Raw genomic sequence first — 27693 nt, 5'->3', positions numbered from 1 at the left:
ATTTTTACAGACGTTTTATGTTACAGCAAGTGGTTTACAAAAATTGTAGTATTTTTTCCTCCAATGAAAATTTACAGGATAATTCTGTAAAATTTTCCAGAATATGTCAGTTTTTTATATTTACATGTAAACTTATGTGATTTTTACAGACGTTATATGTGTCATGTACTTTACAGAATTAGTTTTTTTTTTTTTTTTGCAATCTAATGCATGTAAATTGGAATTTGAAGAGTGTTATACGAAAATATACTTGAAGGTGGAACACGTTACCAATATACAATGGTATAGGCTACAACAAAATCCATTGTGCAGTAACATTACCGTTTGGCAAAGAAAAGAATGAAATCCAACCATGAAGCTATTACCGATAGCTCCATGATCCAACCCACAATTACCAGTTAACTTTGTCCCTACAGTCGTTTTCTGCCTTAGTGTTACATTTGAGCAACAACCCCCACCCCCGTGAGGCTCATCAATGACCCTTAATTGTCCAGCGAACGAAACCAATGTGAAAGGTAACTTTGAAGGGTCTGTAGGTCAAATATGTGAAATCTAACCATTTAGAGTTTTAGAAACGAATTATTTGTAAATGCCTAACGTGTTAACTAATGAAAACATAATTTTACAATAGATGGTACTGTTCCAATTGGTTTACCGTTTGTTTAAGGAGTATACAACTTCCGAAATCCTATCAAAACAATTACTGCTGTGAGCTGCCAAGAATACAATGCCCAGCCTTCAAGATGTAGTCTAATTTATTGTTGTTTTATGTTAACTTGTATTGTCAGTAAAACATGAACCGATGACAATTCCGTGTGCTCAATGTACGATCACTGGGTCACACACATGCAGCTATTTATAGCTAAATGGGTCACCGAACGTATCAAAATGTTGTTCAATATGTCTAGTACAGCAAATGTCATTTCATTCATCTGAACCGCCCCCCCCCCTTCAACCCCTCCTCCCATTCGACCCAGCCGGTCTAGCTCGATTATTGGCGTCAACGTGTCTGTAACAGCTATGACGTCTCGCGCACAGGCGGGAATTCTTTTGATACATTCTGGGCGGCTGCCGTTGGCTTTCCCGGAAAACTTGGCTACAGTCCAGCATGCAGTCACATGACCCAAGTTGGCGCGCGATGTCAGAACGTCCAGTACATGCTGTGCTGTTCTGTACATTATGATTGATCGCATCTCGCATTAACGTACGTATGAAGTGTATAGATTGCACAATACAATACTACAGCGCTTCAAAGTACGTCGACACGAGAGGAAAACAACTGCCGTTGCTGTCCAGTAGGCTACGCACATTTCCACACCAGAACAGGACTTCATTGAGTACTTCGTCAGACGTGAGTGGTAAATTTATTTTAACCATATGCCACATTTGCATTATTATAATCAACAAAACAACTTTGAAAGCCTGTCATAACAAAAGGTTAGTTTATATTTTAGTTCTTACCGTAGGGCCTAGCCTAGTACTACCGTTAGTTTGCCTATAACGTAGACCAGACGAACGATAATTAAGAGTTAGACTATCACTATAGTAACACTGGCGCTGTATTAGACTACCTATCGTCACCCTACCGTGCATTTTGATATGTGCGTGTGAAGCTTAGCCTTGCTTCATGTTGTTTAGGTTAATATGATTTAAGGGTGGGTACATTGTAACTTGTAAGTTAATTGGTGCTGGTAGCCTACATACATGGATGATATTGGCTCTCATGTGGCATGTAATATGCAGTCTTTAGATTAGCCAAGGTTAATTAGACTTTTAGAACATGGCTGAATTTGAAAAGGCATAATTCATGTCTCTTTCAAATTATCAGTTTTGATAAGCTCCAATCAATAGTGAAGCAGGGCAGAAATGTACACCTGTAAAATATGCAATACACTAACAGCTACTATCCGTGGCTATGTTGATCATGTGAGTTCCCATAGGAATATACCTCGAGTGAGATTTCCATGTTGTTTTGTTAATTGTGGCTATACCCTATCAACTTTTGCTGCAATGAAGATTCATGTGACTAGGTATCACCGCCATCTTCAAAAGCAAACAGCAGTTGCAGCAAAACTTCAGTCAGTTAACCTGTCATTGATTTGTATGTATGAAATCTGTCAAAAAGAACTCACAGATCTGTCCTCATATTTGGCACACTTAAAAGCACATATAAGAAAAGAACAAGTTGTATCTTGACCATATAAGAAGTGCAAAAGAGATTTTTCAAAAACCAGTTCATTTACAGCACATTTGTCACGTTGTCACAGAAACTGGGGAGCTGTAAACATTTTGGATAAATACAAACTTTCTACTCGTGATCATTGCTCTTTGGATCAAGATATACCTCTAGACACTAACTGCTTTGATGTGTCTACAGAGACTGATAGATTTGTCATTGAAAATGACATAAGCTGTGATTTCGAAAACAGTAACAATTGCCAAGGTAGGGTGCAAGAAACAGGTCAGTCTAGGCTTCAATTCCAACAAAATTTTGCCTTGTTTCTTCTGAAACTTCAGGCAAAACAACTTGTTCCATCACAAACAATTCAAATGATTGTTGAGGAGCTTCAAACTATTCACAGTTTATGTCAAAAATTGAGAGATGAGGGTTTAGCAGAAGAACGTATCAAATGTGTAGCCGATTATATGAATGAGATAGATGCATGGATTGCTATTGATACAGTAGTTGTAAAGGAAAACTCAGAACGCAGCACTGTAGAAAAGAGTAATTTACTATAAATCAGCATTCAAGTTTGTTGCTCCAATTGCAATATCACTAGGGAGAGATTCAGCACAAAAAATGCATTACTATCATTACATTCCAATCAAGGAGAGCATTCAATTGCTCCTTTCGGATGATTTTGTGTTGGGACAATGTCAAAGTAGGCATCACAGTGAAGACTCATCTGTTCTTACTGACATAGTGGATGGTACAGTTTTTAAAAAAAAATAGTTTGTTTCAAAGTTGTGAAAGATCCTTGTCCATCATTCTCTATGAAGACTCATTTGAAATTGTAAACCCACTTGGGTCGGCAAGAATAAAACACAAAATACTAGCAATGTACTTTACACTTGGAAACACCCAACCTGAGTACAGATCTGTTGTTGATGCAATGCAGCTTGTGTTTTTTGTAAAGAAGTTGATTTTAAGGTCTTTGGGCAGCAGAAGGTTTTTGAGAGAGTGATAAATGATTTGAAAACATTAGAGGAAGTTGGAATAGAAACAAGTGACGGGGTGGTCTGGAAAGGTGCGCTGTCTTGTATATTAGGGGATAATTTAGGTTCCCATTGTATTGGGGGTTTCATTGAGAGTTTTTCAGGAACTAACATGTGCCGCTACTGTTTAATAACTTCACATGACTTCAAATGTAATGCACCATATGCTGTTGGGAAGCCTAGAACCAAGGAGGAGTATGATTCTTGCATTGCACACCTTGAAGATCATGAAGAAAATCATCATCAAGGAATTAAATTTAATTCATGTTTTAATTCTTTGAGGTATTTTCATGTGTGTGCACCTGGTTTGCCACCATGCCTGGGACATGACTTGTTTGAAGGAGTTGTTGATTACGATGTAGCCATGTTTATTCAATACTGGATTAAACAAAAACATTGGTTCACATATGCAGATTTGAATATAATGTTGGTACAGTTTAAATTTCAAGGATGCGATGCAAACAATAAACCTGCATTTGTAAATTTATCAGGTAACCGCTTAGGTGGTTTTTTTGAGGAATGGAGAGGTGAAAGGGGAGGTTAAGAAGTAAGTTACAAGAGGAGATGGAAAAATTTCTAAATAGTAAGTACATGTGATACACAGAAGTTTCTCTTATTGTCTAAGACAGTTGCTGGTACCACAAATTGAATAAGGAAACTGGTCTCATAGTACATCATTAGCATTTTTGTAATTCTCTAAAGAAAATTTTCTGGGTTAATTATTAGTATTATACATTAGATTTGAATTTTTTTTAAAGCAGTTTTCAAGTAGTGAGCAAATAGAAAACACTAGGTCAAACTAATGAAATGATACACCACATACCCAAACTAAAATATTTATCAACAAGAAAAGAGGAAACCCTTCTTTTCAATTCAAATTAAACATAGAACGTACGTTCTATGTTGTTTGTAGAGTATGTTGAAGTTCATATGAGAGTATGACAAGGCTAAAGGTCACCTTGAAAAACAACCACTATGGGTTAGTATGGGGTACAGTACCTCTACTCTGGGATCATACTTGGCCCCCACTTTGGGGTCCAAATAAGCGGGCACTACGAAAATGTCTGCAGTGACCAAATAATGCCATTGACGCAACAATTTGATATGTATGAGTGTTACTTTGCCCCAAAAACACTTGTATACCAATAATCAACAAAAATTGCCCCAATAATTTCACACTTTGGCTATACTGATTGAAAGATGCAGAGAACTGTGGCAATGGCTTGCTTTCCATACAGTATAAGAATACACCTCGACAACTTAACAAACTATGAAGCACGCCTTGTCCGATGCTTATGCACAAGGTCCATATGGCATACGGTACGGTGTGTACATGTGTACAAAGCCATTGCCTACATCAACAAACAAGCAGCGGCTTAACCGAAACAGACGTGTCAGAGAATGCCCCTGTTGCCAATTGAAGATATGCTTGATTCGATAGATTGAGAGCTTGAGTGCTGCCCCTGTTTATTGTGTAAATGCTGATGTTCTGTGAGTGTCCAAAAAACTAGTACCTTAATGCAATATATGTCTGTTATCAGGAAATAATTTATCAAGGTTGTTTATTCATTTCATATCATCTACTTTCATTGATGTGACATATTTTCATTCTTAAAGAAAAGTTGCTTGGATCAGAATCTTCACAATCATCTGAACCCGACTCTGTGGCCAGTTCACCAGGATGCAGCTGGGTGCCCAGTTCAGCAGGATCAAGTCCAGCAGCGGTAATTGCAGATTGGGCAGAGTCATTTAAAGTTGATTGGGATAAAATGCCTAAAAGCCTCACAAAATCACTCCAGAAGAAACAGAGACCCACTCCCAAAGAACGGCGTGAAATGATCAGAATATTATGCAATGACATATATAATGAAAGTTGAGTCAAGTCCAGGACGAAAGCACCTTTCTATTATTGCACAGAAGATCGTTCGTGAGTTTCCAGAACCCTTTAAAGATGACATTGAAGGACTTGTTGTTGGTAGTGGATATGCATCCCTTCTTACACAGTTGGAAAACCGTATGAGCAATCTCAATAGAGGCAAATTTCACCTAAATGTTGGTTACCCTCTGTTTGTAGAGGGTGAACAGAATGAAGCACTAACAAAGAGCGTAAACTCAGCACCTCATATGGCTGCAAAAACTGGCAACCAGAGGACCTACCTGAAGGGGAGGATCGAGACACGCAGAGAAAAAAGACAGATGACTTAAAGGTGATGCATGAACTTAACATATGGGATGACAATGAGCTTGTTTTCCTCATGAAAAATGTATTTCCAACCATCCGTGCCAAGATAAACAGTCAGCAAGTTCCTGTATGTGCTCTCCTTGATGAATATCCTTTCTTGTTTGAGGAGGTTGGGATGATGGGACATTTTGAAGACTTAGTGGGCATCAAACTGAAATCAGTTGAATTCAGAAGTTTCTGCAAGTGTCAGCAAAGAAGAAGAAGGAGGTGCAAAATATAATAGCTGATGGGAGAGTGCTAAGAAGGAAAGTGGTGATCATTCCCCTGATGTTCCAGGACTTATTCTCCTCCTCTGCAATCACCTTGGAGATAAATGGGATGATCTTTTCTACCTTGCAAAGGTAAGAAGAAGCTACCTTTATAAATCATTAAGCTTGTGAACAGTCTCAGAATAGCACTATTTGTCTGTGTTTTTCTCTGGTTTGTTGTTCTTACACTTACAGTTATGTAGATGTATTAGTCAAGTTGATTGACTTTATAACGATTTTCCTCTGCGATGGTCACTGTTTGTAGGTCAGTTGTAATTGTTGTGTATTGGGACTCTGAAGTCCAAAGTTCAGTACATCATATGCCATCAGTTGATTAAGATCTTCCCCATTGTCATCATTTTGATTTCAGGGATGCATATTGTCCCTCAGTTTCATTTATTTTATGTTATGCTTTGGAAGATACTACTGTTTTCCCAGATGGCATCTTGAATGTTTTGTCCCACATAATAAGATAAGTATTCCAAACAATTTTAATGTTCCTACATTTACATTATGTACAGGAAACCAGTACTGTGTAGAATATTACTAAGGATCTGAAGTCAACATCCCCATGCATCATTATTCAAGGTGAGAAGCATTTGGAGGATTTTGCTCTAATATGCATTTCCTCCAGTACATATACACTGCTCTTTTTCCCCTTTTTGGTTTGGATGATAGTTGTAACCTTTGAAATTTGTGATGGTGAGTATTTGTGCATGTGTATGTATTTTACTGATGCCTACCTTGTAAACACAATTTCTCATGAAAGGAAGCTTAGATAGATTTCATAGTTGGCATGTGGGTGTACCCGATAGAGTACAAGAAGCCTATTGTTTTTGGCAAAGGTCAAAGATCATTTGGGGTCAACAGAGGTGAAACTGTGAATACTTTGTAAACATGATATCTCAAGAAGGGAATCTTGGACAGATCTCATGTGGTATGTAGGTGTGGTCACTTGAATCAACAGTGGTCAAAATTTGAGAATCTTTGATTAGAGAAACCTAGGAAGTTATATGTTGGCAAGTGTGTCAATGACACCTCATAGTGCACTGTCACCTGTGGAAGACAAAGTCATGGGTCAATCTGAGATTTAACTGGGAAAACTCTGTTACAGCATCAATTCAGCATGCATGTGTGCATTTGATGCTCAGCATGTAACATGAAACTCAAGAACTATAGCCCATTTTTGACTTCATATGTGGTAAAAACATTTTGGTTGACCATTGCAACATTTTCAATGTCATTTTTGTGTTGCTGATCTAGGGTGCCTCAGTAAATCGATATATCAGATAAACCGTTTTTTCTTTCATATCCACACCGACAATATTGAAATCTGCCATCAACGAATATATCGAAATACATCCGAAACAAACCTTGAATACCGGTAAAAATAATATTGAATAAAAAATAATGACCCATTAGTGCACGCGAGTTGGAGTATATTCACGCTGCAACTGTAAAGTAGTGGTAGTCATAGCAGTGGCATTAACTTTAAATGAACATTCTCTTAATAGTTCTAATTGATATTTATTTTTTGCAGGTCCAAACATGTACACTGGAAGAAAGTTTATGTTGGCAGTAGATATGGTTATTGTTAATGACCACATTCAAACTTTTGAAAGTGCAATGATCATGCTGTTTGCAATGTTTTTCATCTTAAACATTGAGTATCCATCTGAAGGTGCAACTTTAATGGAGTTTATCCAGCGGTGAGTAGGCTGAAAGTACCCTAGTAATAGTTAACCATTGTTATTTTGTGTGGACATTCCCTTGACATGGAATGTAAGAGTGTATGCATATTATTAGCCACCTTCAAAAGATCAGCCGATCATAAAGGTACCAATATAGAAAAAAATCAACAAATTGCAGTTAACTCAACTCCTGGGCAGATCATTGAAATAAACCATACTCTGTTCTCAGTTACAGCTGATTTACTTATTTTGTACTATTTGTTGTGGTCCAAGAATAACAGCAGCTTTGGTAACCTTTTGTAAACATTGATGACCTTTACATAATTTTCACCAATGGAAAGTTAGTGTAAATAGTTGAATGGCATGTTTTATTATTTTGGAGAAGGGTGGGAATGTATGAGTTTGGTTAATTACTGAGAACACCTTCACAATTTGTTACAACTATAGGGTATCAGCTTAAACTGAACAAAATTGAAATTAAAAGAGGATTCACAAATTAGCTCTTCTTTTCAGATCATGATTTCCTAGAAAACTGTTGAATTCCAAAGGCTTGTAAATTAAGACAGGTATCCAGCTCAATTGCTTCTATCAACACCAGTGAGCACACATACAATTGGAAACTGAGTTGTGTCACATCATATTTTGACCATATCTTACTATCATGTATGTCATACTGTAGTGTAAATTTGAGACCAAAGGAAATTAATTGTTAAATGGTTTAATAATTGCTAACTTATTTGAACTTTATGATTTCACAGTTCTAATTTTTGCTCCTCTTTGCAGCTGCTTTGTTGGATTGAATCCAGAAAAGGGAAGAAAGACCCCCAAATCCAAGAAGAGCTATCCTGTCAACCCAAAAATTTTGGCTTTGGTTGGAAACCTGAAGGAATTTGAGTCAGATTGGACAGTCTAAATGCTTTTCAGGCACTTCCCATGATTCGTCACATTAGTCTGACAATTTGGTAACGTTGAATTATAAATCTAGGTCACTTAGTTGATTTAAGGTGTTCCTAGTTGAGAAAATGTTAGCGAGCCTCTTGAGCCTCCTTAACTGGAACCATAGACTCTCCAGCTACAGAGAAGTCTCATTTACAAATGAACAGTTAAACATTTATACAGAGTTCAAACTATTGTGTTTTACTTTGTTGGTGGATATTTACAAGGTTTTACTTGTTGACAAACTTTTTAAAGACTATTATTTGGTGCTATTATGACACCTTTCCAATAACTCCATAAACTCTGAAACTCTTCCAAGCAGGTTCACAAATGTTAGAAAAGTTTTGAATTCATAATAGTTTCAGATGTCAAGTCATTCTGTTCATTTTGTTAATGCTATAAGCTTGATATCTAAATTATATTTTGTTGTCAAAATATAAAATCTCTATGCTAAATTTTAACATGAAATCTTTTCATAAAACTGCTCCTTCCACTCAAGCAGAAGCACAGGAATATAAGGACAACTTTTTTTAATCATTTACGGGTACAAAGGTCAAATCATTGTTTATATATCTTTTGATCAGATGATTTACAATATCTTTGGTTAACAGATTAGTTAATCTTTATTTTTACCTATTGTAACATATCCTTGTCTTTAACTTCCACTTTGAACTTTAAGGGCTAAAGAAGGTCACGAAAATTAGAAAAAGTATACAATCCTTATCAGCAATAGAGGAGTTACCACAGTTACAGGTATCAATTTTCTGTGAACATTGATATGCCCATTAAAGTGAATATGGTATATGAGCGATATATTTAATACTGCTAGAACATTTAAAAATACATGAAATGAACATAGTTGTAATAAAGTTAAGTGAAGAATAGTGAAGACACCTAAGTTTCTGTGGTTACATAATACAGTGACCTTGAGTGAACTTTGTTGTAGAGCAATGAAAGGGCAAGGAACTAGCAGGTGTCAAAGCTTAGTGTTTTATGATCAGTCAATTGTGAAAACTTTCAGTGGCTGATCCAGGATTTCCTGAAGTGGCCGAAGAGACAAATATGGCCACATACAGACTTATCAGTATATTTCCAAACAATGAAAGTATCGTCTGTATAACAAAACCTTTTCCAAAAGAAAGGCTGGGGCACCCAGCAAATACCCAGCCATCAATAAGAGATTGCCTTATGATGTTCAGTCTTATATATTACTTTTAAGGTTTTGACGTTCAAAAATATGTTTCAACAAGTTTTAACGTTGTAAATAAAAGTTTCAGAGAACAATAAGTTGTTTTTTTATTTTATAATCTCACTGATAATAGTAATTCCATCTGAAAGCCAATTTTACAGACAAAGACCTATTTATTGCAAGGAAAAAAACTATAGATAACATTAAAGACTAGACTTTACCTAAAAGAAACAGTAAATTAAAAGTCACAATACAGTTATTTTACAGAGAAAAAGACATACTGTATTTCAAGAAAAACTGTGTAAATAAGCATTTCAGACTGTCTATTTTACATAGAATGTAGTGTAAAATAACGGCCATCATATAGTAATTTACGGATGAAAACTTTTATAATGCAAAGAAAAACTATGAATTACGCTCTCATACTGTGTATTTAACATAGAATTCAGTGTAAAATTACGGTCGTCGTACAGTAATTTTACAGACAAAGACTTTTATAATGCAAAATAAAAACTGTATAATAACAGTTTTAGACTGTTTATTTTACATAGAATATGGTGTAAAATAACGGTTGACGTACAGTGATTTTACGGACAGAAACTGTTATAATTGGGGGAAAAACTGTGTAAATAACAGTTTCAGACTGTTTATTTTACAGAGAACATGGTGTAAAATAACGGTCGTCGTACAGTAAGTTTACGGACAAAAACTGTTATAATGAAAGAAATAAACTGTATTAATAACAGTTTTAGACTGTTTATTTTACATAGATTATCTGCAGTTGGAAATAACAGACATTTCCTGGAAACTCTGCTGCCAGAGAAATTCTGTATTTTAACAGAAATTTTTTTAACAGTGTAGTCATAACACGGAAAAACCAGATGTTTATAAATTGTTAGTGAAATACAGCGTATATCCTTACAATAAGTTTTATAGTATTATTGTAATGACTTATTATTGACTCAGCTGACAGAAAACTGTTTCTCTTTTAGCTCTGTTTTCAAAAGTTAGTATATTTCGATGTAAGTAGAATACCGGTCAAAAATCAAATGGAAAGCACTTTTATAGTTCACGCGATATAAAAAACAAAGAACAGACGATTTGATTCCTTGTATCAATATCACAGGCACGGCTATTAAAACTAAATAAAGATACAAAACGAAACGGGGAGATTTCTTGAACTAAAAAACCAAAGCATAATGCACACAGTTTCCTTTAATTAGTGTTGAAAGGATTTTATTACGATAAGGGAGTACAAGGAGTATATCATCATTCTATGAATATTGTGTCAGGAATAGTTGTTTCCATATACTGTAGTATTGACAATATCTACACACCTTAGCATAAAACGTATAGTCATTCGACACTGCTGTTTTGTTGCCGATTCAGTTGTTTATTATTACTTTTATTAATATGTAACGACGCTAATTATCGGACACATTACACGTATAGCTAGACGGTGGTTTGGTGATAAACTTATCTCGGTGTCCAGCGATGATCTTCTATTCGAAAGTATTTGTGATGGAATCGAGATTTATCATTGTCAAATTCAAAGTTTTTCCAAAAATGGTTAATTATTTTCTTTGATATGTGGATTGCATATCGTACATGTGGACTCATCACGCTATAAGGAATAAACTTGACGACATAAAGCGAATACACATACCATATTTATATATATATATATATATACATATAAACATATATATATATATATATGCTAAGAAAACTCATGGTGTATGTGTTTCTGTTCACGTAAATATGACAATAGTCGTAACTATGTGTGTGATTAATTGTTTACTAAAGCTTGGAGTCCTGGCCAGCGTCGTCAGTGGTGTTCAGTCCTGCCCGGACGTACTCGGATGCTTTTGTCAGTCTACGACTTTCTTTTGCAATAATACAGTCAACCGTTTAATTCGTATTCCACAACAAATTCCTCATGACACTACTATATTGGATCTCAATGGTCATGGTATCGTCAACATCAGTACCAAGGACTTTAGTGCTAATGAAAACTTGAGAAAAATTAATCTCTCTAAGAATAGTTTAGAAACTGTTGAAGATGGATCTTTCTCGTCATTGTCACACTTGAATGAAATTCGTATGTCGACAAATAATTTGACCCAAATCAACTCGGGTACCTTCCGAGGGCTTATCAGCCTACGTATACTTGACATATCCAATAATCGTATAACATTTATTGATAACGATGCCTTCCTAGATTTGCATAACTTAAAAACATTACGTATTGATAGAAATCGATTATCGTTTGTCTCAATAGAATTGTTTCGCAGTCTTTCCCAACTGTCAATTGTCGGCGCTTGGGGGAATCCATGGACTTGTGATTGCAGTTTGTGGTCGTTTATCCATTTCCTTAATTCTCTTGACATTAAGACTAGATGTTGGTTGCCCGTTGAATTAAAAAAAGTACTGTTTTCTTCCTTATCTCGTCAAAACTTTACATGTGCGTACGATGGAGACGCCTATACCAGTGAAGATTACCATTCCATTGACCTGATGTCCACAACGATTAATATGGAAACAGTTGCTACGACTGAAATGACGTCACTTGTGTTTGAAGATGAAACAACCATGTTGATAATCAAACTAGCAATGTTGTTTACGTTGCTTTTGTCTCTGCTAATATTGCTCACGTTTGCAGTGATTAGATATAGAAAGCGTTCTCGTTCCAGGGAGTTATTGATGGGTTCTCTCGGAATTCTAGATAGCCATGCAAAGGTTGAAAGAGGAACATGTCATAACACAAGTATTTACTTGACACCAACTTTTGTAAGGAAGGATATTTCAATCAGCAATGATGAAAAACTTGTTAGAACAGACAACAAATCTTCTCCGACAAGGCAAGCCGAGGATGTCTCAATCCTTGATCAAACTGGATCATCATTTCTACTGACCGAAGATATGTACGAAAATATGAACGTGGTAAAGAAATGTAATAAAAGCTCAAAACTTGAAGAAATAAAATTATTTGAAACAACAAAGGTAAATGGTGAAGGAATACTTGAGGTCAAGAAACAACGACCGCAATTATCATCAAGCAACAGCGGAGGTTCACTTAGTATTCCCTCAAACCAAACATTCTTGGAGACAGATTCAACAGGTATCGTTGTTGAAGAGAAATTTGGAAACGGGGACAATTGGGACGAAATTTATAACTTGACACCGATTTATGCACAAATTGAAACTAGCAAAGGAGAAAAAGAAACAGAAATCCAACCAGCTAAATTATCGTTAGATTCAAGCATGGATGGAAGGTCTCTTAGTAAGGATTCCGAGAATTGCGGGATAGCCTCAGATAAAGCATTAGATCAACCACTGGAAAACCCAGATAGGAGTACATACGAAAATATATAAAGTGTGTGTGCGGCGGAAGAGGGTTCAATCTGAGTAGAGAGTGTTTGTGTGGTGAAGTGGAGGTGGCGGGGTGGGGCGTAATGTTTGAGGAAAAACCTTCAGACAAATAGATCCCGGTCCATTCTCAATCACAAATCTCAGTATTTAAAGTTTTTTACAACAAAATGGCCTTTTTAATAACATACTTTTTAGTTATCATCAATAGGGCATTTGATATAGTTACAGGGTTTTAATATCTCGGCAGAACTGAGGCATTCTTCAAACTTCTGTTATTTTCCGATGTTTACTACTTTAATTAGTAAGTGGGTTAGGCTACTCTGAAGAACAGGAACGTGTATTTATTTGTATGAATATACAGTCCTTCGCTGAGTTTTAACCTGTATAGCCAGTTGGTGAAATTGCCAATAAAACACACTCAAAAACGATATTTTAAAGTTGAACATTTCAAAAATGATTGCTAACTAGTTTAGGAATCCGTTTAGGTAGATATATGTAAATATATAACTTGGTTAGAATTTTAGCTACTATTGAAATTATTATATTGAGGTAGACTGTAAATATTTGCTGTAGGACTTTTCTTAGCACAATTCGATCAGATTTTGTTCTGCCAAAGACCAAGATCACCGTCAGTCCATCGTTGCTACTACTACCATCATGGGTGTAGACGCCCACTATGCTTGGGGAGGGGGGGGGGCGGGCGGGGGCTGTTACGATATGCCCGAAAAATGTAACCAATGTGGAAAGGCATACTGGTGGATCGAAATCGTTATAAAGAATTGCAACAGTGATACATATCACAACAAAGTATTGGACATGGAAGGAAACCATGGAGTTCAAACTGTGTCAAAACTCCACAACATCAATGTCGGATTAGTCGGGCAAGTTTAGAACGTTAGTCTAATTACCTGAGGCTGAGTTTTCTACAGAACTACTGATTCTCATCAAACAAGATTATTTCAATTATTGCTGTGCCCGAAACAATATCAGCATATTGCCCGAATTTTCACGGCAATATCTTCGGGTGAAGCTGCAGCTCCAGCCTCCTACGCCTATGACTACTATTCAAAATGGCCCCGGTACTAATATGAGAACACTGATTCGCGAGTGCGAATACGAGTACAAATTACCTATGTTAGAGTGAGAGCTTGTACGGTCTCACTACACGTTTGGTGTAGTGTCAAAAGGTTGCCGTAGCTGTTGTGGCAAACAGTGACTGTCCCAAGGCCTACCTCCTATGTCATTTAAAGATATGCATGAAGTTTCATAGTTTTCATGATCATGATATCTATAATATTCCCCCTGTGGCTTTGAGATGGAATATGGCTACGTTAGACGACTTACGTATAATATGACGTGTTAAGCATTATAGAACAACAATAACAGATTTGTTCGTCGTCATCTTGGGTTTCCTATAATTATTGACTTAAAAAGAAAGGATACATGAACCACAAATGAAACCTAGTTTCTGAGGATATGCTTATATTGACAAACAGAATCAAAGTTCAGTAGTGGTGTTAGTACACCCACTATATGTATTTTTTTTCCACCGATACGAAAGGATCTTTTGGTGCCACGTCAGTGCAGCGGACACGTAGGCATAAAACTCTGTGCTGTCACATTGAATTAACTGAAGTGCAATTAAATACTGTGTACAATTGGATGCAAGAAGACTTTACAGTTTGTACAACTAACATCAAGATGGAATTTACATCTCACTGGATGCGGTGTGCCTATATAGATACGGGTATATATAACCGCGTACATATAACACATGTAAGTACTGCAGGCTATAACTTATTTATAATGGGAGTTTTCTAACGCTCATACCTCTCTAAACTGTCCTCCCAAATCATGCTTCAAAGCACCCGTATTGACAGTATGAACAGTTCCTCACCTTTTAATTGATAGAAACATGAATTCAAACCACATGTAGGCCTATACATATGTCATATACAGATGTGCAGGAAGTGTCGTCAATTATATTTTCATGATCATGATACCTATACTATCCTCCGGTGGCTTTGAGATGGAATATGGCTACGTTAGACGACTAACGTATAATATGAACTGTTAAGCTTTAGGAAAACAATAACAGATTTGTTCATCGTAATTTTTCTTATATTTATTGACTTATAAATTCTGACAAATGCACTATTTCTAGCAAAGGACTTATTCTCGCAAATAGATGTTTGTGCCAAATGACGTTATAGCATACTATATAAATACACTTATTCTGATAAAAGCATAGTCATAACTTATCACGTGATACCGTAAAGGAAGTACATCTACCGGGATATGATGATCGCTTGACAAACAGAATCAAAGTTCATTTAATGGTGTTAGTACACCCCTATACATGTACCTTGTTTTAAAACTATTACCACATATAGCATAAGGCAACCCACCGATACGAAAGGATTGCAACGTACCACTTCAATTAAATACTGTGCACAATTTGATGCAAGGAGACTTCACAGTTTGTACGGCGGACATCAAGTTGAAATACACATCTCTTTGGATGTGGTGTGCACATATATATTCGTGTGAATATACCCCATGTAAGTACTGCAGGCTATAAATTGTTTATCATGGGGAAAAATGTCTTTCGAGTAGAACATTTCTTGGCAATGCAGCCAGTTGGGACAGTTTTCTAATGCTAATACCTCTCTAAACTGCATTGAGGCGCCCATTCATGATTCAAAGCACTCGTATTGACAGTATGAACAGTTCCTCAAATTTTAATTGATAATAACATGATATTCATACTACTCATACTGACAATACAAGTACATTGACGCGGGACATGTAAGTACAGTATATAGAAAGAATTGTCCCAAGTGGCTGCTATAACAATGGAAACGATATAAAGATGATGTAACGCTTTAAAAGATAGTAGCAATTTCATGCAAAATTATTAACTGTTCAGTTAATATGTTATAACTTTACGGACACCTAGGAACGACATTGTCCTTATCACTCAATCAGGCATAAGAAATCATGAAAATAGCCCCATGGTAAGCCAGGTAAGCCTGACTACAACTTAAGTTTTAGTAACATTTTCGTCACTGAAAATATACTGATCGATAGTGAGATTCGTCCGAAATTTCAGAAATATATACTGCAGTACTCGTAAACAATTTACTAAGCATATATAGTTTCAGTATAGTAACCTGGACAATACTCCGCACCCTCACACAAATAACTGAAAGCGTCCATATATACTGGTCTAAATAAATATATTTCAATACTCATTAACACTTAGGACTTTGACAGCCTTCTCACAGGGCGGGTCGTAACATAAATTTTCCCGATTTTCTGAGACCGATGCTGAGACACATCAGCAAGGAATTTTGAGAAGCAAATCGACGCCCATGTGAAAATAACAGTCTATAAAACGTCTCATATCATGTAATAATCTGTCGTAACGTTTTGCCCCTTCTAGACCAACTGTTCATGAACAGTCTGATCGAAAGAATTAGAGGAGCTTTGATGACCAGTTATGGCGTCCGGAGGAGTGACAGATAATGTAGTCTATGGTGCTTTAATGTTCTTCAGCGACAGCAAGAAGAATAAAAGCAAGAAAAAATCAAGTGAGTAGAATCTCCTTAGACCTTCCTGTCAGCTATTTTGGTAATCGCAGAGTAAGTTACAGAAGATTGTGCATATATCGTGTGTGTCAGTTAAAACGTACGATGTTATAAAAGGTTTGCTTGACAAAGTAAAAGAGAGAAAGAGGGGAAAAATCATTGAAGTAAAAATATGTGAAATAAATCCGGATCATTCGTGGAATTAAATATCCACACGGGACGCGGCTTAAAAATTTACTTTTGACGCTCTTCACTATATGTCTCATGACTATGTAACTCCATAACAGAATTTACCACCAACAGGGCATTCCAGTGGCGGACTGGCCACACGGGCATTTGGGCAATGCCCGGTGGCCCGGTGGGCCGGGGAGCCTGGTTAAACTTACAGCCCCTGTTCACAGTAGTTTATAGAATACAGACGGGCTGTGTAGAAATATGTTTAACTGTTGGAATCAGTTCATGAAATCACCATGTTAGTTAGTCTGTTAGTTCGTAACAGAACGTGCTATTAGCAACCCGTCCGTGCTAATGGATTTTATTTAGGTCTTCTTCAATATTGTTCAAGCATGTTGTCACAAAATGCTTGAAAAACTAAATAAAATTTAGTCTTAAACATATATTTTTGTCTACTTTTGGTAACGTTTTTATCTTTCCTCAGTTTAATCAAGTGTGGCTTTCTGGAAAATGATTTTTGGGTCAGTTTTAAAGGATTATTGTAACCTACAAAATTGAGAAATATAGCACCATTTTGCATCTTAGCTTCAAAACTTCAAACTCCCCAAGGACGGCGATCACTATGTAAGTAGCATATCAATAAATAATAGGCCGGTCTAGGTGGAAAATGCCCAGGCCGGTTCTAAGACCCAGTCCGCCCTGAGTACAACTGTAGGACGAACCAGAGTACAACAAAACTTTCTTAATATAAATTTCAGATTTTGTGTCGAAACCAGTCAAGTTCTATCAAACAGCACAGTTACACGAGACATGCGATATTCAACAAGAGGACCACATATTGCACATTCAGACGAGTGACAAGTTAACGATCTTTTTACGATGCAACAACGTGTTTATCGTACATAGAAACAGGGACGGTGCCGTCGCTGTGCTGAAAAATGCAAGGTTTCAACAATCCAATCCTCCCGTTACGCTAGATGGTTCGAAATACTCAGTATTCATGGAAGGTGCTGGGATGACGCTTATGTATGCCGTAGCACTGGAAAGCTGTAAAGAAGGATCCGGGATAAAAGTAAACACAAATGATGTAGTTCTCATCTTGGCAATTACCAAGGGCAATCATTTTGTTGCGATAACACCATGTTTGAAAGTAGTTATTTTGCCTACTGCAATGTTGAGAGTTCTAACATACCCCAGACGATTGTTGAGGGAAGGAATGACACTCAAAATGAAATCAATGGACGGGAAGTTAATCCAGGAGCTCTTCAAAGCCACGGAAGACCTGTTTACATGGCGAACGAAATACGGTGAAATGGTTCCCTTGCATAGTTTCGAAAGGGAAGTAGATTTTGACGTGGTAAGTTGTTCATTCACTTTTATATATAAGTGCCTTCGCACCAGTCACCTTCATGGGCTCAACATTAAGGAAGGACATGACTAACTTTTCTTCCGTTCCCCCCCCCCCATCCCTCTCCCCTTGTTCCCCCCCCATCACTCCTCTTCTCATAGCTCTTTTCCACCCCTTTTTCCCCCACACCTTTCTGTCTTTGTCTTTCTCCAGTTTATTCCCCTTCCCACAATCCTCTCTTTGTCCCTCCACTGTTAATCTCCTACCTCTCCTCTTCCCCTGTTGGTATCTTTCTTCTCTCCATCCCTTGTCCACTAATCCCCTTACATATATTTCTTTGTGTTCACCATGCTCATTAACCTGTCTGTATTCTGTGCGTGTTCTTGTCCCTTCTGTCACTGTTACTTGTCATTTAGCATTTGAAGATGATCCTGCTAGGATCGAAACGTCAGGCCAACTTACTTTTACACACTTTTATATATAGTAACAAACCGAAAGTAACGAATAAGATGGTTTTGGAGTATCTGGATAGACGTGTTAAAAGAAGAAAAGCTGTAAGAGGCTTCCCATGGAAGTCCCTGCGAAACCTAGAAATATCTTTTGCCAATTCAGTCACTTCTGAAATCGAACTTTCCATAAAAACTTTAGCCATTGAAAAACCGTGGATTAAATAATACGTATGTTCCCATAATTCTAAATCGCTGAAGCAAATCCATAGGGATTTTTAAGGAACCACAAAATCTACATATCTTAAACCAACGTAATGGACAGGCGAGGTTAGCGTCTGCTGGAAAGAAGATATTATATCTAAGCCATATTCACATTTTTGCAGTGATGGGTGCCAAAGTTAAACAAATACATAATTGTCTTCAAGTTTGCTTCTTTAGTCGATATGCGTCAGTGCCTCATCCACAGACAAATTTACCATTCCATGATTTCGAAATATAGCCTCAAAATGACAATTTTGAGGTAAAGTATGAAACGGTTGCACCATGGAACCTTTTTACAGTTCAGTATACATAGTGATAGGTGTACTTTATACGTCAGAATATAATAATACGCTTTTTTGCACATGAATTATTTTTGTTGGAAACCTGCACACCCACGTAAAATCTTCTTAATCAAATTCTTCACTTTATCGAAATATGTTCTCAATTTGTTTGAACAATTAACCATACTTTGTATCTAACAAAAGATCGGTAGTTGAAGCAAAAGTCGCATCTCTAGAGTTGCTTCAACCAAAGCCGATTGCAAAATAGCACATGCTTGAATCTGAGCGTTATTTTACTATACTATTCAAGATTTAGAATATCAAGTTGCATGTATACTCAAAACTTGCAATTTACTTCGATTAATATTGACATGATCAGGTATAGGATCGGTAAATTTGTTGTAGGTGACTTTTGTACAAAGTAACCTAAAGTGATACGAGTTCATAACTTGAATGTCAATTTAGGGATTTTTCCGACAATGCATCCGTTAACCTTTCAGACGGATGTAGCCCTGCATCTCTATAACTGTGGCACAGTACCCGCTTAGTATGTACAGGCAATACGAAATAACACTTAGAATTGAAAAGTCCGAAGTCCATTGAACGTTAGTACTGATTAGTTGGAAAGACGTGGCATTCACATACCATATGCATATATATAAATATATATATATATATATATATATATATATATACATATACATATATATATATAAATATAAATATATATATATATATAAATATAAATATATATATATATACATATATATATATACATATATATATATATATATATATATATATATATATATATATATATATATATATATATATATATATATATATCCTTCTGTCTTACCACATTCATCGTGATCTTATCAAGCGCTCGACTAATACTATATACTTTACTGAAAGATGATATTTTCTCTCCCTTGAAATGAAGCTGTGACTTTTTTTTTTCTTCTTCCTCTTTTTCGGTCAAAAGAGTAATGTTTTACGAGATGCTCCTCCGCTTCCGCCTCCACGCCTGCCACCGACGGAAACAAGCCAAGTTCAGGTAAAAGTAATCCATTGTTTTATCTTCGTTGAGTTCATTTATTGATGGTTTTGGGTATCCTGATATAGTTCATAAATGATGAAACTAACACAAGAAGTTTGTTTGTTGTATTAATCAGGAAGAGAATACCTCGCGGGGAGAACATTGGTTTAAAGGTCGCATATCCCGTGGGAAGGCTGAAGAGCTACTGAAGGATGAAGGCGACTACCTGTTTCGCTTCAAGGGTCACGATTCAAACACGATTGTTTTATCACACTGCATTGGAAATGAAGAGTTTAGGCATGTCATTGTCTTGGAAGAAAAAGAATCATCGTGTGAAGAGGTATGCGTTTCGATCTAACTTCGTCGAAGATTTTTGTTGTTGTTGTCCTGTTGAATGATGAAAAAATTTCATTTGAAATTACAAAATACATTGAAGGGTAACATATTATAGATACTATATTCGATTATATTCCGATAATATATGATTTCTACATTATGTACAGGCTATACCATTTATATCTTGATAACTCAGATACGTTATGAAGGAACCACGGCAATCCACCAACGTATCTTAGATTTTGCCAAATCGGCTGGTCTGCCATTCCAAGATGACGAACCGATTCGGCTGGGAGGGGCATCGGTAAAAGCAGTAAATCCATACGCGACTTACAGTGACATAATAGCAAGAAATGATGACAAGCTATTTAAGGTATATATGTGGCTTCTGTATAGTGTTGTAAATTACTTACCGCTACGTATATGACATTGATCTGTAGTAAATCGGATTATGTCTGTAGTAAGCAGGGTTATGTGTGCGTGTAGCAAGCCGGATTATGTGTGTAGTAAGCCGGACTATGTGTGTAGTAAGCCGGATTTTGTGTTTATCAAACCGGATCATGTGTACGTGTTTGGATTGTGCAGCTGTCTTATACTAATTTATTAACACGTTCGTAGTATTTGATAATAATCCACCACAATATTGCTGACGCGTGCATTGTTACAAACGGTAATGTTCCTGTGCTGAGTTGTCGAACGAAATGGCGTGAACTTGTCCATATCTCCCCTACCCCACTCCATCCCCAACCCTCTGACACATTACATGATTTATAACAAAGTATGAATGCATGGTATCAGGAACTAACAGTGACTCTGGGCGTGGTCGCACGGTCTCCGTATACGTTGTAAAAGTAGATGGGACATTATGGATGACCTCTGATGACGTCATCGAGAAGGGCAGCGGACCTCGGCTATTGCCTCGGTCCGCTCAGCCTCCTCGATGACGTCATCATCGGTCTCAAATCAAATTTAAGATCGGTACCCCTCGTATTTATCCCCTAAATAAATAACTAGATTTTATCGTTAAGTATTGATTACCGACATGTCTTTTTGGGGTTACAGCCACGACAAGGAGCCCGAAATGGAGATACAGAAGACACATATGCAGATATATATGAACCAAACCTGGTAAAATAACCTTGTCTTTGTTTGTTTGCTCACAGTGTATGTATAAACATAATGTGTGTATTAATATATGTGTATATATTTGTAAGTGTGTGTGTGTGTATATATATATATATATATATATATATATATATAAATATATATATATTTATCGCATTATCGCATCTTGTAAATGATTCCTTTGTAACATTGAGCTGCAGGCATAACAACGCAGTTATCAAATTTGTAAATACAAATTTGTACCATATATATATAAGATACTCTTGCATCAATTAGATAGAGTAAAGAAAAAAGAACATTATGTATATGAGATACTTATCTGCATGTTCTTATATCACAGCCATCTACAATGATCGTGCAAAAAGAGCAAAGACAAGTTGACCCAGAGCCACGAAGCTTTGTAAGAAATTTTAGATTTATAATTTTCTTTTAATATTAAAAGATTTTAAATGCTATTTTTACTGGCTAAATTTGTTAGTGGATTTCGCCGTTTGCCAGTAGAAAAGAAAAGACTGGCATTTTAGTCAGTGCCGGTAGAAATTAAGAACATCGGTACCTTTCATAAAATGGAAACAGAAGCATGTTTTACGAGTTGCAAAGATATCCACGAAAATGAATAAATATTTTGAATTATTGTAGATTGGGTACAACAGTTTAGCCTATGCGATTCGTTGATTTCCTATTTCATTTTCACAACCACAAACACAAATTTTGAATTTAAACCTATCAATTTCTCTGTTTCGCAGCAAGCAACACCACTTATCGAAACCAGTTCTTCCGTGGATTATAGCGGCTATGAAGTTGTGGTAAGGTAACTTTTATTTCAATAGAGCAAAATAACGTATAAGATTAGTATCACGAAGCAGCCTTTATACTTTTGTATTGTGTTGAGAACGTTATAAGAGATGTTAAAAGCTTCCTCTTGTATATAGTTGTAAGTGGAGACAAACTAATTGAGTGAAATAGTGTACCATTGACAAAATTGTCAAACATAACTATTTGAATATAGAATACAGCGCATAAATGCTGCATTTTCCGCCAAAACGTTTCAGGCGATTACAGAGTGACATGCATGTTCAAAGTGGGGTTGAGGAATTTGGGAGGATACAGCCTCTAGGCACGGGATCAACCAGGGTTCACGAGAAAAATATTGGGCAAAGAATGAAATATATTTATAAGATAATGGAGGTTGTAAAAAGAAAGAACCCACCGACATAAATGTCCATTGGACACTCTTAACGCTCTCGATTGCGCAATATTTACTGAGCCATGCCATCATTAAGTTGCGAGAAATTTGTGATATGTCTTTTACTTTTTCTTGCCAATTTCTTCTCTGATATTTATTGACTACTTTAACAGATAGGGCTCGGGTGATTATTAATGATTACGAATGCTTGAAAAACATTATACAATCTATCATATTTTCAAGATATCATCACAGTTAGATTTGTTAACGTTTTCATTTGAAAAATATCTTTACACAGGTTGCTCCAGAAAACTGTAAATGTACAGAAGAAAGTAAAGAGATTGATAGCCTCTACAACTATATGAAAGAGGTAAATTTTCAACCCAGTTGGAAGACAATGCATCAAGATTAATATAAGGCAAGATTCAAACCATATATATATATATATATATATATATATATATATATATATATATATATATATATATATATATATATATATATATATATATATATATATATATATATATATATATATATATATATATATATATATATATATATGTGTGTGTGTGTGTGTATATATATGTATCTATATATATTTGTCGAATGGCGTTGTGGTCAAGTGGTTAAGGGTTATGGGGGTAATGTGTTGTTAAGTCGTGTGGGGGCGCCTTGGCCTTGAACAGGACTGTAAACCTTCACCTCAACTGAACCAAGATGACGTTGACTAACAAGGAAGTTTATTAAATACAGTGCATGTACTACGTTCTTCGTTTTCTTACAGACATTTGATGCGAATACTTTAGAGGCGCTACGCTTTTTGAGAGAATATGGACATGTGAGTATATGCATATAGCTGGTAAAGAGGATAAAATTTGACACCAAAATTAATTTTCATATCTGGTAGAGCGTTAAAGAACACTCATGCTGTCGGCCCAGTTGGTTTTTATTTCTTAACACCTTACAATTTTTGAGAAATGACCTATTGTTTACATCTGAGGATTATCGGTTTAAGTGCACATAGATGGATTATACTTAGTCTAAAACAGAGAACATAATGTAAGTTCCTCACATCCAATACACAATAGGAAACAAAAGACTTTAATCAGAGAGAATTAACAATGTCATAAACCAATGAATTAACATTTATGCCTGTGCCGAGGAGCTGACAGCGTCATAAACTTACAAAAACTCAGGGGGGTTTGACACCAGGTGATTTTTTTCACCGATTAACCAAAAATGGTATAGGATCCTGATTCTCACCAATAGTGAGATAGACTTGCCTATCATATATGACCACACAATGACCCTATCATTGGTCAGAGTAGAGATACAATTGTTGTATACGGGAGTACGAGTACTCAATCTTGCATTAGTATCAATACTCTATACCCGAAATAGCCTATAGTACGAAACAGGGAGCAAGGGGGGTCTCGCCCCCTCCATTCCCCTCGACCGTAACCCGCATCGTATAATTCGGGTGAATGGTGAGGTGATTTGTTGCAGTTTAGAATACGACCACTCCGGCGTCCGGGTGTACAAGAGTACTTAATAGCACAACCATGCATGTGTTTAGACTTCGTTGTAAACTTAATTTATCATAGTGTAATCAGTGAGCTGCTACTCTAACGTTAGAGTAGCAGCTCCCTGTTAGAGTAGCAGCTCCCTGGTGTAATTATGCCTCAAAATTCACCTGCATTCACGTTTAAATGTCTTACTATTTTCGTGGGAGGACTTGCACACCCGTACATGGAAGTCGACAGCAAACCCTTCCCACCCTTCCGTTAAGGTTCAATGCCCTACCTAAATCAGTATGCATGGGTGGGGGAGTGGGGTATGAGTACGGACTCTATAGGAAACTCATAAAAATAATAATATTACGTAAATATGTCTGTACTTTTAACACGTCTAAACGAAAGAGTCGGTTTGGTCATACCGACATATCTTGTATTTCTTTGAAACCAATGTTTAGAAATGTGTCTCTGACGACATACACTCAGACGTAGCAGACCATTTGGTAGAAGCAAAATGGGATGAATTTGGAAAGCTCTTAAAAGTTCCGGCAAACATACGACATCGTATACAAAAGAGTTCCGAAGACATTTGCGAGAGAACCGTCGCACTTTTGAAAGCGTGGCATCAGAGACTGGGCAACGGAGCAACTCTTGGTGTACGGTTTGACATTTATTGATTGAAACCAGTGACGGCACCAGAATTACAGAGGGACGGTGGGGTAACTGAGGGTGGAGGGGGGGGGGGCAGGTGGATGGCAAGCTAATAGTTTGGGACGAATACTTTGAAAGTTCAAAATATCAACATAAAAAACACAGCACGTACAAACTTCGGGAGGGAGGTGCTTCAGTTAAGTTGTTTTACTGGAACCGACTGGTGCCGTCACTGAGTGAAACACTCCTGATGTAGATTACTCTTGGCATTATCTTGAAATGTCCAATCTTATCTGAATGATTTAAACATACAAAATACATTATTAAGTGCAAAAGATAGAAGAGAAACGTTGCTACACAGCATCGTATGTTTAATTTCATCGTTGATGTTTAACAGTTTCGGGGGCTTTAAAGGATACAGTTAGACGAGGCAGGTTACGGCCCACTGGAAAAATGTTCTTGGGCCGCGAGAAGCTTCTTTTATTGCCCTATAAACGCGACCCGAAGACAAAAACTACAAGGCTAACAGTGCATATTTAAAGGTCTACCTTTTTAGAGTTTGCACAGAGGACTAAGGCTTACTTGTAATATGATATTTCAACACAACAGATGACCAATGCGCATCGGAAGAACCATATGATCTTGTATGTTACCATGTAATGTTATGTTGCTATGTCACAGTAGTAAATACATCCTTCAGTTAGGCCTATGTGGTCAAAGTTCCAGTGTGGCCGGCAAGATCCATGTCGTACCGACTCTTACTTTAGGAGAATGATATGTTAAACCGTCCGTATGGCAAGCCGTTTTACTTTATTATTCGATATTTGAAGATATTAACAATTGTTTATCAATACCATCAATTTAATGACTGATATCATCAGTAGCGCAGGTTTCAGTCGAGAAAACTGCAACATATATGGTGATTTTGGCGAATGGCAGTTGGCATTTTGCAACGGTACACGACAAAGACTGCCCTGTCTTAACGAATGTAACCGACTGATTACATTCCAATTGTGCATGTGACCGAAGCGAGGACAGGGCCTTAACAGAAAACAGTCATTGCATTAGCCTTTGTAAAGGCGTATATCGGCCAATTTGTCTTTGCTAAATGCGCTGCATGGGTCGATCCTTACTATTCATTGCGCTATGAGCGATTCCTCATGTGATTGCTTCTCTGTGTATGATTTGCTCTTCCTTTGATCGCACTGGTCTCTGTGAAGCGTATGTAGAAAGGGGAGGAAAATATAACAGCCGTGGCATCAGGTTCCTATTTTTATGTAGGTAGACCCATTCGCGTCAGTCTATTATTGTATTCGCTGATAAGTCGTTCAGTGTGCGGGTGGCATAACATAACAATGTTTATATCGTTTCTTTACAGATACTCGTCGACGCCCTTGTGAAGGTTGAACTGAACGAGATATCAATGCTGTTAGAAGACTTATGTGAGACTGTGCGATTATGTGATTCACCACACGACCAAGAATAGAGCTCTATGCATGAAAATTACTTTTGGAAACGATTTACCATACGTCATAAGCATTCAAACAGCAGTAGGCTATTCCCTTTCCAAAGAGACATGATACACATTTGACGTAACCGTATGCGCGTCATGCGCGCCATGTGGAGTGCTAGCTCAGTGGTTAACACCGGTGCCTTCCAATCATAAGGTCCCCGGTTCGAGTCACTCCAAGATTTATGTATGTCGTCTAGTTACAGAGTTGTTGACAATTGACAATTCATAATCATGGACGTTAAATATGAATGTAAGAGACTGACTTCGGTCAGCTCGCGGCTTTGATAAGCCAATGAGGCTTCTTCGCGAGTTCCTTCTTGCATGCAGGAGGATCTAAAATAGGCCTACATACATACAAACATACACACATGATCACACAGCCACAATGTCGATGCAAGGGGACTGAGGTTGAGAGTGGATCAATTCATTTTTTATATATTTTTATATTAGGCTATAGCCAGTCTCTTGACCAGCGTGCCATATGTTATTTCGGTATATGTATTTAATGTTGTAAATATAAACATTAAGAAGACACCCCTGTGTAATACAGGTAGTAAATTATATATGTTATTTGAAACGTGTATGTTTGTTAGTTAGTTACATTACACGATACACAATATGAAGCAATTACTGGTATTAAGGTTTTATGCAAAGCTTCGGTTGCCAATTTCTACTCAACATAACCTCGCCGTTTACAATATGATCATAACCATTGGCTCGCACCGAGTAGTAAACTTACTTGGAAATAATTTTTAAATTTTCATTATATTTTGTAGTTAAATAAATTTCACATGGCTAACAAGTTAATGATTCTTTATTGAGTCTCAATAAAGAGGAGTAGAATTTTAATTTTCATATATTTTGAAACACCCCCTCCCCCCCCAAAAAAAACCAACAAACAAAAAACCAGTACCAATGACTTTTGATCTACATTACTTCTACATGACATTAAGTCCGTGACCTATCTGTGATGAGTTCCATATATTTTTGTTTGCTAATAACAACCCCGAGGTAGCTGGAAGAAACTACCCTGACCTTGAAAATGTCATCACTGCCCAACCCTCTCCGTACGGGCCTGACACCTGTTTCTTGACTTTCATTACCACTTTTTTACTTTTTTACACTTCCTTAATTTTCTCACTCAAATCGTAGGTGGAGGGGCCATCCCCCCAAACCCTTGCCCCTAAACCCCGTGATGATGGCCATGCGTAAAGCAAATATTCAATTGTATTGAAAAATGGCATTCCAGGCATTTCCAGTGATAATGGATCGTTTTTTTCTAATTATGACATTTTTCTTAATGGACAAAAAGTGGTTCAAATTAGAAAA

General features: G+C 36.8%; 2 protein-coding genes and 1 long non-coding RNA gene across 8 annotated transcripts; all 3 read left to right on the top strand.

The window, feature by feature from the left end:
• Positions 1–1020: 1020 nt before the first annotated feature.
• On the top strand, positions 1021–9620 carry LOC139961987 (uncharacterized). Of its 3 annotated transcripts, none has more exons than XR_011791131.1 (5): positions 1021–1358; positions 4834–5799; positions 6228–6294; positions 7247–7415; positions 8181–9620. It is a non-coding gene; the product is annotated as an uncharacterized lncRNA (long non-coding RNA). The 3 variants fall into 3 exon arrangements; XR_011791127.1 differs by having other exon boundaries at positions 1021–1437; XR_011791121.1 differs by having other exon boundaries at positions 1025–1351.
• Positions 9621–10711: 1091 nt separating this feature from the next.
• Positions 10712–13563, top strand: LOC139972007 (uncharacterized). Its single transcript, XM_071979189.1, has one exon. The coding sequence runs from the start codon at positions 11131–11133 to the stop codon at positions 12895–12897; it is 1767 nt and encodes a 588-aa protein (XP_071835290.1). The 5' UTR covers positions 10712–11130; the 3' UTR covers positions 12898–13563.
• Positions 13564–13676: 113 nt separating this feature from the next.
• LOC139961648 (uncharacterized) lies at positions 13677–27186 on the top strand. Of its 4 annotated transcripts, none has more exons than XM_071961196.1 (13): positions 13677–14670; positions 16340–16487; positions 17417–18015; positions 19983–20054; positions 20173–20376; positions 20569–20745; positions 21435–21500; positions 21838–21897; positions 22244–22303; positions 22982–23053; positions 23471–23524; positions 24659–24856; positions 26230–27186. In XM_071961196.1, the coding sequence occupies exons 2-13, from the start codon at positions 16397–16399 to the stop codon at positions 26335–26337; spliced, it is 1761 nt and encodes a 586-aa protein (XP_071817297.1). In that variant the 5' UTR covers positions 13677–14670; positions 16340–16396; the 3' UTR covers positions 26338–27186. The 4 variants fall into 4 exon arrangements, with proteins under 4 accessions (XP_071817297.1, XP_071817369.1, XP_071817223.1 ...); XM_071961122.1 differs by lacking the exon at positions 13677–14670 and adding an exon at positions 15204–15440; XM_071961047.1 differs by lacking the exon at positions 13677–14670 and adding an exon at positions 15206–15455 and having other exon boundaries at positions 26230–27185.
• Positions 27187–27693: the final 507 nt, after the last annotated feature.

This window comes from Apostichopus japonicus, chromosome 1 (assembly GCF_037975245.1).
Source record: "Apostichopus japonicus isolate 1M-3 chromosome 1, ASM3797524v1, whole genome shotgun sequence".
In the NCBI taxonomy this organism is placed as follows: domain Eukaryota; kingdom Metazoa; phylum Echinodermata; class Holothuroidea; order Aspidochirotida; family Stichopodidae; genus Apostichopus; species Apostichopus japonicus.
This window is presented reverse-complemented; position numbering and strand designations above follow the sequence as displayed.

Excerpts from the sequence above, each read along its gene's own strand:
- LOC139961648 (XM_071961196.1), top strand. The coding sequence starts at position 16,397 with ATGGCGTCCGGAGGAGTGACAGATAATGTAGTCTATGGTGCTTTAATG. Across the intron at positions 22,304-22,981 it reads ATAGCGGCTATGAAGTTGTG|GTTGCTCCAGAAAACTGTAA; the intron begins GTAAGGTAACTT and ends ATCTTTACACAG. Across the intron at positions 23,525-24,658 it reads TTTTGAGAGAATATGGACAT|AAATGTGTCTCTGACGACAT; the intron begins GTGAGTATATGC and ends ACCAATGTTTAG.
- LOC139972007 (XM_071979189.1), top strand. The coding sequence starts at position 11,131 with ATGTGGACTCATCACGCTATAAGGAATAAACTTGACGACATAAAGCGA.